We start from the raw sequence: 14,794 nt of genomic DNA on the forward strand, positions 1-14,794 counted from the left end.
TGAGGTCCACCAGTGGAGTGAAATACCACTAATTTCAAGCCATAAAGTCTAAAAGGAAACTCTCTCGGCTCATTTGCAGCTGCACGTGACGCCAATTACATTAGCTGCTGTGACACTTTGGTACCACATGGGGTCGCTGTAGGACAGCTGCACAGTTTCTCAGCACTGGCTGATGTCAACCAAAACCTCCATAGCTTTTGTCCCTTGTTCATACTTTGGGTACTGCACACAAGTTAAAACTATTTGGAGAGTATGTTGATTTTTATTGAATGTTTAATCGAATGTAAGTTTATATTATGTGGAATATTTGAAAGGACTAAAAGGTGGCCCATTAAGGCTAATCTTAATGGTGCAGTGTGCTCTCATACCTATTCAATCATACTAAACGTAGGGCTGAATAATGATAATGAAAATAAGACAAGCCCCGCCCCTTCCGGTGATGACGCAGGTACGCGGAAGTGCCGCCAAAACCGGTCGTCGCCACTGTTTTCAAAACATGTAGGGACTTGTACGTTAGACAGCTGAACGACTGTGACACAGAGTGCTTGTTTCTTTTCAGGTAAGTTGCTTTATTAACGTTGGCTATCTGATCTAACTATAACAGGCACACAGTTAATGTGATACTACTAACAGCGTGGAGCTCGTTATTGAATTGGACCAGTAAATAAAGGACTGTTTTCCTTTCAAGCGTCCACTCTTCAGGATGGAGAATGGGGTTACATCCACTAAAGCAGAGGGCTTCCTCTCCAGAATGGCACTTAATGACAACAAAGCTGGTATGGAGGGTCTTGACAGGGACAAGATCAACAAGATCATCATGGAGTCATCCAAGGTACATACTATATACTCAAATAGACTTAGTTTTATGTGAAATACAAAGAATCTTTCATTCATTCATACTAGTCATCTGCAAATTGCTCTCTCCTGTGTCTGAAGACTCTTAACAAAGATAAGTGATGTGTTGGAAATGACAAAGATGACATGAATTGTGAGGTCTACTTTTACTGGCTGTGTCCAGCCATGTGTGAAAGCCCTGTATCCCAAGTGTAATGACATACAGTCCCAAAAATAGATGTGCTATTGTAGCTTTTTATTATAGCTCTGCTACAGAATCTGTTACTCTTTACTGTCCTTGTCAATTCCCTGCAGGGATCTAGGTTTTATGAGAATGAGCTGAAGAGAGAGGAGCAGGTGAACCAGCGCATTGAGAAAATGATGCTACAAAAGGCACAGATCACAGAGCAACATTTGAAGAAAGCTCAGGCGCAGGTAAAACATGTTATGGACTTAAATTGTTATGGTCTTTCTTTTTAGAGGTTACTAAACATGCATATGCAGATAAATATGATGTGCTATTAAATGACAAAATCTACATTTTCAAATGCCACTTCAGTGTTATTCATCAAATGCTCCCTCTACAGGTGGAGAGGATGGCCACAGAGCTGGAGAGGAGTCGTGATCTAAGTCGTGTGATCGTGCATGTGGACATGGATGCTTTCTACGCTGCTGTGGAGATGAGAGACTGTCCTGAGCTGAAAGATAAACCAATGGCTGTAGGATCCATGAGCATGCTGGTGGGTTAAACTGTTATCTGAGAAATTGACAGAATTATGACAGTAATCTATAAGATAATTATGCATGTGATAGTTGTGTCTGTGCATCAGATTCTGTATATGACCGACAGGGTAGAGTATGCCCACATAAGACTTTGAAACAAGCCAGCCAGGGAGGAAATAGTAAAAGGAAAAAATGTGCATGAGGATACTCGTCACACAGGAGGACCTCATCTGAGCCCATAAATCCTTTAATCACAAAGTTTTAAATTAATTCAGTAGCACACCATCATAATCTCCTAACCATGATTCTGACTGTATAATGCAGAAATACTACAGTTTCTCAAATTACACTATAGCAATAAGTCTTCACATGCATATACAACCCTGATTCCAAATAATCAAAATCAAAATAATAATTTGTAAATGAACTGTGTTTTTAATGTAAAACTGTTTAATTAATATCTCACCCCATCTTTTTCAGTCAACATCAAACTACCATGCCAGGAAGTACGGAGTCCGAGCCGCCATGCCTGGCTTCATTGCAAAGAAACTCTGCCCCAACTTAGTTATTGTTCCAACCAATTTTGATAAATACAGAGCTGTGAGCTGTGAGGTACGGGGTGATGGCAAACACACAAACAATGATTACATGCACGCAGAAGCTCACATTAAAACAAATTCTATGCGGCCATTTTGTTGCTTCTTGCTTAAACTAACAGGTGCTCATGAATTTATATCCGATTGTTAGATCCGGGAGATTTTTGCAGAGTATGATCCTCACTTCCAGCCACTGAGCCTGGATGAAGCCTATCTGGATTTCACAGATCACCTGGAACAGAGGCAGAGCTGGCCAGATACCTTATGTACACATCGCCTCCGAGCCAGCAGCACCGCTACAGGCAGGACTTAATTATACAGATTTGTAAAATGATCATATGGTGTGATGTGTTGCTTTTTTGTGACCAGACCTTTTGCCACATGTACTATCGTCATGACAGACAACATTTAACATTTCCTAAACTAGAATCTGATTATTGTGTGGATCTCTTTTATGCAAAGGTGAAGAGCAGATTGAGCTTCCCCAGGAGACGGTACCAGAGATGAAAGACCTCTCTCCAGTCCTGTTTGAGGACAGCCCAAGCTCCTCTCCATGCTTGTCAGACTCTGAAGGTTTTGGTGCTGCTGGTGGTGGGTTTGAGGTGTTTGGGAAGTCTGCTGAGGAGGCTGTGAGAGAGATGCGTTTCCGCATTGAGCAGAAGACCATGCTGACTGCCAGTGCAGGTAAGGGAAAAACCATGTGGATAAAACACTGTCCTTATTGTCAGTGTCTTGTTACTATCAAACACAGGGCTTTTTAATTTAAGTTAATCCAGATAAATAACTTAAGGTTAGTGTATCAGCATATGAAATAAATGGTCCCCATGTCATCTTAAAACTAGTGGATGTTCTTCTCAGTGTACACCTAATTATTTCCACATTAACACAGTAGAGGGTCTCTCTAAACCGAGAGTGATGGGTAGGAGGAGCAGGGGGAATTCCACTTGCAAGAATCTGGCATCTAGCCAAGAGAGTTACAAAAGCTGTAAAGTTCATATGATTTAATATTTCAGGCGTGAGGGTGACTCCGAATAAGTAAATGATTGCAGAAGATTTAACAGAGGCGGATGATGTGTGAGATTTTATTAAATATTTTCCAACCAAAAGTTATGCATATAGGTGAATGCCCAAAACATATGGATATAAGTAGCTGGTGATTGATAACATCTATATCGCAACAGGATTAAAATCCTCATACATTTGTGGTTGTTTGACTTTACTTAAGTTATAGCAGTGATAAAGTTTACATTGTAGCAGCCTGTGCCTGGCAGAGATGGAACAGTAGTGAACCTGCTGCAAACACTCATCCCATACATCCTCTTCAACTTCAATATGTAAATCATCCTTCCAAAGCATTTTAAAGGTGTGCAGAGATTGGATTTAGTCAGTGGAGGAGACTGTAAAAGAGAGAATAAGCCCTTCCTTGTGGGGAGTGTGGTCAAAAAGCGGTTCACACTTGCGGCTGCTGGTAAATTAGGCAAACTACAGTAGGCATATCTGACAATAGTCTGAGCCTTTGGGTACCTAAAAATGATGAATGGGAAGATAACATTTGCTGAGAGTTTTTGGAAAGATGAGAATATGTTAATCAGCATATAAATCTTTCCTTTTATTCCACAAGCATGCCAGGAAGAAAATGTTCCATCTATCAAAGAAGGGTGGTTAATGGATTTGCTGCTATTGGAGCAAGGAAAGATAGGATCTGGAAGCCAAAATATTACCTGAATTGTTTCCATATATTTTGCATTGATTTGACTGCGCAGACAGGAGGGCTGGTCTAGAAGAGCAGGACTCCTTTATTATCCATGGATGGATAGTGGGGGCCTTCCAGATGAAACCAGAGCTGAATTGCTCTCAACAGCAGCAGTAAAATCTAAAATTTATCAATGCTAGACGCCCAAGAGGTTTTGGCATCACACCAGAGTTTTTTCTCCTCCCTCTCCCTCCTCCCTACTTTCTTAACAAAAGCAAAACTTAAAAGGGGGAGGGGGCAGGCACTCCACTGTTATTATACTTCATTTTTACAATAACAAAACTGCTAAGCAATAATCGTAAAAGTCTTTCCTGAGAGAATTAGAATTATAATCAATATTATGTGATGTAGCAGTCGTTCATTTACAAACACATGACTCAATTACACTATTCACTCTCCTAGGAATTGCTCCAAACATGATGCTTGCCAAGGTGTGCAGTGACAAGAACAAGCCCAATGGCCAGTACAGACTCCCCTCCACTAAAGAGGCAGTCATGGACTTCGTCCAGAATCTCCCAGTTCGCAAAGTAAAGTACACATTACTCAATATAAAACATAAACAGAGCCTCTTGGTGTAGTTGGTGAATAATTATGGAAAGATGTAAGAATGTAATCATGAGTTTTTGTACTATTAAAGGATGACAGATGTGGTGTAAAGTGACTAATGATGTGTTGCAGACAGGGGGGAAAGAAAATCTGTGTCAATATTTGAAAAGTTTGTGTATCCTTCCAGATCTGTGGCATAGGGAAGGTGAGTGAGAAGATGCTAAACGCTCTGGGCATCAGCAGCTGTTCTCATCTTAGCCAGCAGATGGCGTTGTTGTCGTTGTTGTTCTCCGAGACAGCCTGGCATCATTTCATGCAGGTTTCCCTGGGTCTGGGCTCTACATATATACCAAGGTACTTCACTGTCTGTTTTATAAAACTCAACACACCAGATAATTCAGAGGAGGGTGATGATACTGTGTTTGCTTTTATACAGACATGAAGAAAGAAAAAGCATGAGCACTGAAAGGTATGGTTTAATGAGGCATACAGACACACATAGGAGACATGGTTGCATTAATGTTTTTTTGTAGTGTCCATCCTCCTCACTCCGCCTCATCTCTTTGTCTCCCTCTTTTCTGACACTTAATCTTTACAGGACATTTCGAGAACTGAGTAAAACTGAGGAGCAGTTGTCTTTGTGCAGGGAGCTCTGTGAAGACTTAGCAGAAGACCTGAAGAAGGAAGCTCTAAAGGTAGTGAAGGAGGGTTGCTTTATTTATTTTCAACATGAACGTACCTCTGTGCATGTCTTAGGAAAGAGCAGGTTGTCTTCAATACAGCTTTGGCTGCCTGTCCTGTTTACATCAAGCATGCATTAGGTTATATTGTATGTGTATAGTTGTCATTTTGTAACTGCTGGGACATTGCTGTGATGAATGTTGTCTTAGTACACTCTGTGTCCCAGAATGAGCAAAGTGAAGATATATAAAGCAAGCACAGGGATTATTTGAACAGAAATGGACAAAAAATGGTTGTACTGGTTAAAAAACAAAACGAAATCTTATTCTTCTATTCCTAGAATCACCCCGACTCCAAATCAAATCTCATACAATTACCTCAACCTGTTCATTCCTTTGCAAATCGATAGAGAAAGGACCGGGTGGCTTGGCACGACCATCACCCCCCTGCCTGAGTCCCGATGTGGCCTTGATAGCTGTAGGAAATGGAGGGCCATTAAGGAGACAGCAGGGGCTACTATCAGCCTTGGAAATGTCTCCCTGGGAGATGATCACATTACTATGAAAGCGCTTTGTGGCGTGTTTCTCACAAAATGCACTCTGACAAATCAATCACTGATATGACAGATTACACAGATTCCCACCTTTCTCCTATTTGTGGCCCATCCATTCAGTATCATTGATTATGCTTATAATTAAGAGGTTGTTAGACAGCGGATAGGCATGATCATAACTATTTTTATATATTGTTTTTTCCCTTAGGGTAAAACCGTTACACTGAAGCTTAAGAACGTGAACTTTGAGGTGAAAACCAGGGCGTTGACGCTGCCGTATGCTGTTGCTACAGTGGATGAGATCTTTGCTGTTGCTAAGGACCTCCTGAAAACAGAAAGAGACAATGAAAGCCCCCAGCCACTCAGATTGAGGCTCATGGGTAATTAGATCTAGCAATTTAACTTGCATACCGATTAATATAACTAACTTGAAATAAATCTAAATGATCTGTGACACACTACATGTGGAAATAATAACACAGTTGTCATTCATTTTGATTTGCATTTCCAGATGATTTGTTTTTGTGCTTGTAGGTGTGAGAATCTCAGCCTTTGTGAGTTCGGATGATAAAAAGCCCCTGCAGAAGAGCATCATTGGCTTTCTTCAGGCAGACAAGACAGACTCGAGCTGCACTTCACAAGGAATGCATCAAAAGCTGGAGAAAGAGCATCTCTCCAATCATTCCTTCCAGACCTTGACCCTTGCTTCTCTTCCCCTGGCACAGAAGTGCCAAAGAGAGGAGGTTCCTGGTTGGAAAAAGCAGAGGGGCTTGGAGGGGAGCAAGACTGGTGAAGAACCGCAACAGTCTTTCTTTCAAAGGGCTCATGCCAAAAGAATGCAACTCCAGGTAGCGAATGCAAGCACACAAGAGGAAAAACATGAGGAGAACACCTCTGTGATTACTCCTACATGCACTCAAAAGGGTCTAGAGGCATCAACAAAAGTGCATGAGAGCAACTGTACAGCCTCAGATGCCTCAGAAAATGACTTTGTTGCTCCAGTAGAGGCCCATTCATCCACATCAGGCTTTGGTAGCACAGCGTCAGAGAGCTTCACCTGTCCAGTGTGTTTCAGGCTGGTGGAGACGACTGATTTGACTGTCTTCAACAAACATATAGACCAGTGTCTCAGTGATACCTCTAGAAAACCAAACCAAATCACAGTGTCAGATTCTGAGTCAGATTTGGACCTAGAGAATGACCATACAGAATGTGGGGTGGTGGGCAGACGGAGGGGGGATTGTGAGGTCGAAGAGGAGAAGGCAAAGAACAGTGAAAAGATGGATTCAAGCAGAGCTGAACCTCAAGAAGACCGACAAAGCTTGGAAAACAAGTCTATGCAAATGGCTTTGTTGATCAACTGTGACAACAAAACTGTGACCTCGCAACGGCCTCAGTCATGTAATAAAAAAGGCCCCGTCCTCATCTGCCCAATATGTCAACTGACCCAGGACAATGATGACCTCATTATCTTCAACCGCCATGTTGACCTCTGCCTGAACCAGGAGGTCCTACATGAGCTGGGAGGACAGGCTTCATGTCCCATGAATCCACCTGCAGTCATAAATATCAAGGCCTTAGGTAAGTACGTGTATCCAATGAGGTCGTGCAACACTTTCAACACTTCCTCGTCTAACAGGAACCCCATTCTGTGCATGTTTTCGGGTTTTATCATAACATCTGTTTAACTACTTTTTGGCCAATTGTTGGCAATGGAAACACGTTGTGAACACGATAGTTCATGGTTGATTTATTTGTCAGTCTACAACACAGTGTTTCACAGCAAAATGCAAGTAGCAGCCCCTTGAAGCTACACAGGAACACAATTTCTTTTTTTTTTATGGTGGAGTGTTGAGGATGAGTTAAGGAGTCTCACAGCCTGAGAGAGCCTGAAAGAAGCTACTCCATAGTCCAGTGGTACAGCAGGAGATACCTCTGTATCTTCGCCAGATGGCAGCAGGGTGAACAGACTGTGACAGCTTTCTGCTGAGGTCCTGAGCTGCAGTTTCTAGTGATAATTCTGTTGTTTCATCATATATATGCTAATATAGATAATACAAGCTTTAATTATTCATTTTGTTCCTTGTGTACTCAGGGTCTTCAGGTCCGTCAGTGTTTCCTTCATGGATCTGTAGTCTGAGAATGTATCTATCTCTGCTGATGTCAGATACGATCCTGTTAGTAACGTCTATAAACTGTGTTCGTATGACATCTTTGGAGTTAACAAACGGAATGCCCATTTGGGAGGATGTCGGTGGCCTGTGACCTTGTTATTTACTGACAGTGACATTGTGTGAGAAGTTTGTATCGATTCCTACAGAGAAGAGACATCTCATTTCAGCCCATGGGGCTTCCTTCGCTTTGGTCTTGGAAATGGCTAAATCACTTTCTCACGTATTTATTTCTTACAATGAACTGCACCCTGGTATCCTCTTAAACAAGCCTGCCTCAGAAATTGCACTCTTTATAACCCTGAGGAGGTGCTGCAATTGTGTTCCTTCTCAGTGGATGTCACTTTTTTCTCAATGATGGTGTTTTTTTTTTCTTATCCATGTTCATGAGTGTCTATTTCTGTTCACAGACAGAGGCCGTCTCCTGCCAGGGCAAGCAATCAAAGGCAAAACCAAAAGGTGAGACCGCTTGATAACAGATTGTTGCTGCACTAAAGGTTGACATGTGGTCTCTGCAAATTTTTAAGTACTGTATTCGGAATTGACAATTACGTCAACATGAGATGTTTTGATTTATACAAAATTAATGTTTTTCTTTGCGTTGATTTTGATGACTTTTAGACGGGACTCGCCTTCCTCACCTCCTTCTAAAAAAGCTAAAGGCCTCGGCCCTCGCAACACCATCGACAAGTTCTTCAGGTGATGGTCATACTCGCAAAACCTCCATCCTCATCTGGAGGAACTGAGAGAGTTTTCTACAGGAAATGGAAAACATCTCTGCCCTCCTGCTTTTATTCTTCTGGGCTGGTTTAAGTCTCACTACGGACTTCATGGCTCAAACTGTCCTCACTGCCATTAAGCCATATAAAAAAAATCTTCAAGAAAGCTGCTATTAGATTGCTGATTTTTTTATAAGCCATACACTTGGCAAGGAATTAAAGATGACAGGGACAAATTCTGTATGTTTTAATTACAGCAAATTAATGGAAATATTTATGACCCTGTTGTCTGTCAGTGACAGTTTCATTGCTTATTTTCTGTCACTCACTGAAGAAAAGCCTGTTTTATTTATGTGTATGCTAAATGGATCATGGGGATATTTATTACATGTGCCAGTGTTGTTTTGAATTTATCTTCACTAAGTTATTCAGATATTTTCAGTAATTTACAGATATATTTTTTGTGATTTTCAATAATAATACTCAATGTTTAATGTCAAATCATTAAGATAAGAGAATCATTCTATCATGTAAATTGAAGTTGAAATAAATTACTATTCCACTGAAATTTCACTTCTGGTGATGACATTTTGATAATTTATTACCAGCCATTCTCCATTAGTCAGACTTTTAACCAAATAACGGGGTGGGCTTGTTGAAGAAACACAGAATTAGACTTGTTTACAGTAAGTTTAGACCTGAAGTGCTGTTGGTTTAAGTCCTAAAGTTTAAGAAAACACTTCAGATGAAAGTGGGCAGTAGCCAGGAGCATGACACCGCATTGCATCCTGTACGTGAATGTAACACATTGCTAAAAAAAGGTATGTGTACCTAGTCAAAATTAAGTGCACAAACAAGTTCAACGACTGTTAGTGTCTTAGGTTAAGCTCTTGTACACATTGGACTGTGTTCACAGAGTTTAAAGTAAGAGCATATTTGTGTTACTCAAGGTATGACAGAAAGGCAGCCATACTGACCTACTAGTCTCATAACACAGGTGATGTGTTAAATATTCTCTGGTACTATCAGCAGTCCCTTAAGGGTGTGAGCTGGTAAAGTAAACGTGGGCCAGCCCTCGATTATTAGGAAAACAGGAGTACACTTCCATGTCAAGGCATGCTGTTCACTATTTGTCGACAGGAACGGGAATGTGACACTGGCTGAAAAAGAGACTGTGTGTTATGTTTCCTCAGATATTTGTTTTGCTTGTATTTAAATACCACCAAGCCCACCTTGATTACACAAAGTTCTTTTAAAGAGCTTCCTAATGGAGAGAAGAGCTTTGGCTTTGAGGGCGATGGTTAAGAAGCATTGTCCTAAAAAGGAGAATTTGGACCCTCGAAAGTGGATGAGACAGGAGACTGTGAGGGGGTTTGCTGACTTCGTATTGAACAAGAACTCGGAAGACACAGACAACAGCTTTGACAACAAAGAGATGTGTGAGTACTCGGGGACAAGAAAATGATAAGATGTGTGGAATAAATAAATACTGTAGAGGGTGGCTTTATATGGCAAAAAAAAAAGAACATTATGGAGCAAATGTTTGAGCTTTACTGTGTGAAATGATGCACTTACATTGTTAGACAATAGAAGGCTGTTTTCACACTCATTGCTGAAAGTGTACATTTTCTCTGAGCTCACTGAAAATCAAATTTTAATAAGCAGGCACAAAGTGTGGTATAGAAACCTGAAGCCTCCAGTGCACATACACCGAGAATGGACTTTACAGCGACATAGGAAGCATCTTGTGTACAGCAGTTCATCTTGTGAAATTAAAAATATTTGTAAATATTGTGGAATTTTTAATTTGGTAGAAGGAGTATGAGTCATTTTAAGGACTTTAATGTGGTAATTAATTCTGTAAAAAAAAAACATGAGTTTTTTTTGAGTGCCTTAATACATGTGTGGAGGAAGGGAGTCTACAGTTCCTCTTGTTCTGGGCCGAGCCCAAGTTTATACTGTTAAAAGTTGGAGTTAATTATTAGCTATTCATTGTGGTGTACTGACTGTACGCCTATAGCATGATTGCTTCTTTTCAAGAAACACTTTATTTGCGCAAGGCTGAAACCTAAATCAGATATGGACACATTATCTGGTTGTGTAAAAAGCCTAGTACATGCCGTTATAAATAGTATATATTAAAATGTATATATGTAAATATCAATGGTTGAATCATTCCTGTCTGCTGTGCAGTACTTGACACAGAGAAGCAGTTTATGGAAGCAGCCAAGAGAAACGATGTGGAGACCATGAAGATGCTTGGAAGAGGGCTGAACGCCAATGCAAAGAATGTGGTGGGTTTAAATAGAGAAAGCCCTCTCAGTATACTGCATTGTATATCACAAAAACAGACACAAAGGCAGGGGATTTCTTGGTTTGGGTATTAACAATCTATAAAATAGATAATATTGTGATTGTTTGCCACAGGATAATAGGACGGCCCTTCATTATGCAGTAGCTGGCAAAAACAAGGATGCTGTGCAGCTTCTTCTACAGCGCAGGGTGAAGGTAGATCAAAAGGACAAGGTGAGAGGGTTTGAAATGCCTGCATCTGAAAGTTGAACCACATACAGCTTATGTATTATTTCTAAAGAATATCAACTTTACATTTTGTGTTCTGTGTCTGACAGCACGGTGTGGCACCTATACATTTGGCAGCCTGGTTTGGCAGTTTGGAGATCCTGAAGTTATTAGTGCAGGCTGGGGCTGAACAGAAGGTTGAGAACGAGGTAAAGATGCAGGAAGTTTCGTTCCACTGTTTCTCAGTTACTGACAGAGAAGAATACCCTCAAATTTGGGCCATTCGTCTTTTTATTTGTGCAAAACATTTACTTAATGACTGCCTGAGGCACGTGTAGTCATTTTTCATTATCCTGGATTTTGAACAAAACATTTTTATGCTTGTAGTTTTTGCTTTTGTTCTTCTTGCTTTATATCCCTTTTCTTCCTATTTGCACTGCTAGATGAAACAGAAAAGGTTTTTTATAAAGTATAACTTATTTTTTCTTCCTCAGGAAGGACTGAACATCCTGCACTGTGCTGCTATCAACAACAACACAGAAATTGTAGAGTACATTGTTAATGACCTACAGATGAAAGAACTAGACAAAGATGACCGGGTATCTACTTGACTATAATTTTTCATGATTCAACTATAATTTCTGGGAAAATCATTTGGGACTACTAAAGTACATGCAGCAATGTGGTTGTTTGTATCTCAATTTTTCTATTTCAGTCAGGAAACCGGCCATTTGCACTGGCGGCAGAGCATGGGTGTGTTGAAATGTTAGATATGCTGATGGAACCGTACGAAATGGCCACAATGAAGCCTAACAAGGTGTGTGTGGACTTGTTTATGTTTTTGGCTGTTTGCATCTCTTTAAACCTACAGCTATTTATGCTCACATGTGACTGAGTGCACATTTGTGTGTCACACCTGTGAGACGGCTCAAAGTCAAACACTCTTTGATGTGAGTTGTTCCCCTCCCTCCCTTCTGCCAGAGAGGGGACACGCCCCTGCACTTAGCTGCCAGGAACAACCACTTGGATGCCGTCCAACTGCTGCTGCAGAGCCTTGATACTCGGGATGAAGTCAATATGGTAGACAATCAGTGTAAACATCCTCTCTATGGTTTGTGACAGTGTGTGCTCAGTGGCTAATCCACTGCTGGATGTTGGCTCCACTATAGATGTATTGAACATGTACTGGTTTCCATTATATAACAAGGCAAACTGTGTTCTGGCCTGAAGTTCAGCTAGGACTGGTAAATTACACTTAATATTTACTTGGCTCTTCTGGTCAAAGATTTAGAGATTTTCTGCTTCTGTTATGGTTATTTCGCACCACTACTATATTTTTTTGGATGTGACAGGATGGTGAGACAGCTCTGTACCAGGCTGCAGACAAAGGTCAGGAAGGATGTGTCCTGGCCCTGCTGGAGGCTGGCTGTGACCCCAACATCCTTACAACGGTACAATAGAGGGACCATAATGACTTTAACATTGAAATCCCTGACCTGCTGTTGCCCTGTTGTTAACAACGCATTACTTTAATATTTCAATGTGTTTAAACCTTCAGGCACCTGGTATTACACCTCCAGCTAAACCTCACTTTTCCTGCCTCTCTTGTAGGCCAAATGCAGTGCTCTCCATCCCGTTTCAGAAAAAGGAGACACGTCTCTTGTCGAACTCCTCTTAGACTACAAAGCCCACACAGACTTTAAGAATCAGGTAAGCAAACACAAGGTAGGTGGCAGTAGTACACTCTTTAAGTAAAGTTCCTTGGTAACACAGACAACACACACATCATCTGTGCTGCTGACACTCTGCCTGGACATTACAATTTAACATGATTTATCTAAAAGCAAATGTTAATTTTTTGGGCTCATCATTGTCTAACAGCAAATTTCTGCTCTCAGCAACAAGAGGCTCCTCTCCACCTGGCAGTAAAGAGCAGTCACATCCCTGTTATCCATTCTCTACTGAAGGCTGGCTGCGACATTAATGTTACCAATAAGGTAAAAATCTCCTCAGTAACACAGTAAAATGAGATTAACTAACATATATATATACAACAAAATAAATAAATTGAGAATATTTTTACTCCATTAATTCGTCCTGTCCTATGCCGCAAACTGTTAGAGGTCCCAGACTGCAGTGCATCTTGCTGCAGAGCTCGGCAAAATAGATGTCGTGGAAATGCTTCTCAAAGCCGGGCTGGATCTGAGACTCTGTGATCGGGTAAGATTTTACACAAACACAATTTCTAGAGCTTACATAATGTAGTTGACTTTTAAGTTAAATTGTTTCACACTGTTTCCAGACCAAAATCTGCCATAGCCACTACAGCATCGTGACACATTGAAGCTGTAAGACAAATCTAATGATACATGTATAATTCTAATTAAAGTTGTTTTGTTGAATTTGGAGTAGCAGGGCAAGACAGCTCTGGGTGTGGCAGCCAGAGCAGATGAGGCGATCATTGTGGACATGATCATCAAAGCTGAAAGATACTATGCCTGGAGGACGGTGAGAGATTTACAAAGATAACTTTTACTATTTTCATGTGTGCCCTAATCTATTCTTGATGCCCTGAAATCAATCATTACATTAATCACAAATGATTAATTTCTTAACGTCACATTCTAGATTAGCTGAATCCCTTCTTATACTATTAAAGCATCCACAGTAAAATATGATTCACAACCTAGAAATGTTTGTCAGCCAATACCATCAGTTTAATTAAGTTTATGCCTGATTCCGTTCCCTGCATGATTTTCAAAACCCCATCATTCATATAGCTAATCATGTGGGTGGGTGTGATTCCAATAATCTCTTCCCATGCCCCTCTGCTCTCTGCAGCTTGTGGCCTTTATCAATCTGCTGACGTGATTTAATTGCCCTTTCAGGCCAACCCTGAGCTTAATGATAGTGTTCACAACGAGTATCCACTAACGTTTAAACTCGACCACCGCTATGAGACCAAGCAGCTCCGTTCGATGGCCTGGCGACTGGCGTACGAGCTCCTGAAACCAGGAGACTGGAAAAGACTGGCAGAACACTGGGGCTTCAATAAGGAACAAGTTTCAGCCATTGAGGAGCAGTGGACAGGTGCCACAACACACACTGATTTGGACTCTGGAGCATTTGGCAACTTCTTGTAGTTGTAAATGTTACAGATTTTATTTTATATAAATGTAACAGAAGATGTGAAAAAGAAAAGAATATATTTGGATAACTTTTCATTTTATCTTCCAATGGACAGAAACAATGTTTAGGTTATTTTTATTAGTTGAACTGTTTTCTTGAGTTTACAGTGCTGTGCGTGTTTGTCCACAGGTCAGCACAGCTATAAAGAGCATGGGAACAGGATGCTGCTGATCTGGCTCCACGGGGAGGGGTTGGCTCAGAGGAGCCCTGCTAAAGAACTTTACCAGGGCCTCATCCTCACAGGGAACAGGAAAGCTGCAGGTACATTAAGTTATCATTCCCCCCCCCTCCCCTTTTTAAAGCAAATATACTGTGGAATCTATATAAATGTAGCTGTGCTGCCTGGGGATATGTGCCAAAGTTTGATACGGAAAATATTAATTTGTCTTACAGATAAGATTCGGATGGAAGCAGAGAATGCCAGCAGTAAGAGCTGCAGCATTTCATGAGAATGAACACTGAACATATGGACTGACAACATGAACACCACGTCTACATCATTTTGAACA

The 14,794-nt window shown here is 40.9% G+C and overlaps 2 protein-coding genes across 3 annotated transcripts; both read left to right on the plus strand.

Moving 5' to 3' along the window:
* Positions 1–457: 457 nt before the first annotated feature.
* On the plus strand, positions 458–9,149 carry polk (polymerase (DNA directed) kappa). Its single transcript, XM_084359750.1, has 15 exons — positions 458–559; positions 689–832; positions 1,150–1,269; positions 1,422–1,574; positions 2,038–2,169; positions 2,305–2,455; positions 2,616–2,837; positions 4,309–4,433; positions 4,640–4,806; positions 4,889–4,921; positions 5,051–5,147; positions 5,895–6,066; positions 6,221–7,267; positions 8,268–8,316; positions 8,479–9,149. The coding sequence occupies exons 2-15, from the start codon at positions 704–706 to the stop codon at positions 8,558–8,560; spliced, it is 2,679 nt and encodes an 892-aa protein (XP_084215876.1). The 5' UTR covers positions 458–559; positions 689–703; the 3' UTR covers positions 8,561–9,149.
* A 673-nt stretch (positions 9,150–9,822) lies between these two features.
* Positions 9,823–14,766, plus strand: ankdd1b (ankyrin repeat and death domain containing 1B). Of its 2 annotated transcripts, XM_084360812.1 has the most exons (15): positions 9,823–10,015; positions 10,770–10,870; positions 11,004–11,102; positions 11,207–11,305; positions 11,591–11,695; positions 11,812–11,913; positions 12,078–12,176; positions 12,449–12,547; positions 12,708–12,806; positions 12,995–13,093; positions 13,218–13,316; positions 13,509–13,604; positions 13,985–14,186; positions 14,415–14,546; positions 14,679–14,766. In XM_084360812.1, exons 1-15 carry the CDS (start codon positions 9,844–9,846, stop codon positions 14,732–14,734), a joined length of 1,659 nt encoding a protein of 552 aa, XP_084216938.1. In that variant the 5' UTR covers positions 9,823–9,843; the 3' UTR covers positions 14,735–14,766. The 2 variants fall into 2 exon arrangements, with proteins under 2 accessions (XP_084216938.1, XP_084216937.1); XM_084360811.1 differs by having other exon boundaries at positions 14,415–14,740.
* The last annotated feature ends 28 nt before the right edge of the window (positions 14,767–14,794 follow it).

The sequence above is a fragment of the Pagrus pagrus genome (genome assembly GCF_965226575.1).
Source record: "Pagrus pagrus genome assembly, chromosome: 8".
In the NCBI taxonomy this organism is placed as follows: domain Eukaryota; kingdom Metazoa; phylum Chordata; class Actinopteri; order Spariformes; family Sparidae; genus Pagrus; species Pagrus pagrus.

Excerpts from the sequence above, each read along its gene's own strand:
- ankdd1b (XM_084360811.1), top strand. The coding sequence starts at position 9,844 with ATGGAGAGAAGAGCTTTGGCTTTGAGGGCGATGGTTAAGAAGCATTGT. Across the intron at positions 12,548-12,707 it reads ACCCCAACATCCTTACAACG|GCCAAATGCAGTGCTCTCCA; the intron begins GTACAATAGAGG and ends CCTCTCTTGTAG. Across the intron at positions 13,317-13,508 it reads ATCTGAGACTCTGTGATCGG|CAGGGCAAGACAGCTCTGGG; the intron begins GTAAGATTTTAC and ends AATTTGGAGTAG.
- polk (XM_084359750.1), top strand. The coding sequence starts at position 704 with ATGGAGAATGGGGTTACATCCACTAAAGCAGAGGGCTTCCTCTCCAGA. Across the intron at positions 6,067-6,220 it reads ACTCAGATTGAGGCTCATGG|GTGTGAGAATCTCAGCCTTT; the intron begins GTAATTAGATCT and ends TTGTGCTTGTAG. Across the intron at positions 8,317-8,478 it reads ATCAAAGGCAAAACCAAAAG|ACGGGACTCGCCTTCCTCAC; the intron begins GTGAGACCGCTT and ends GATGACTTTTAG.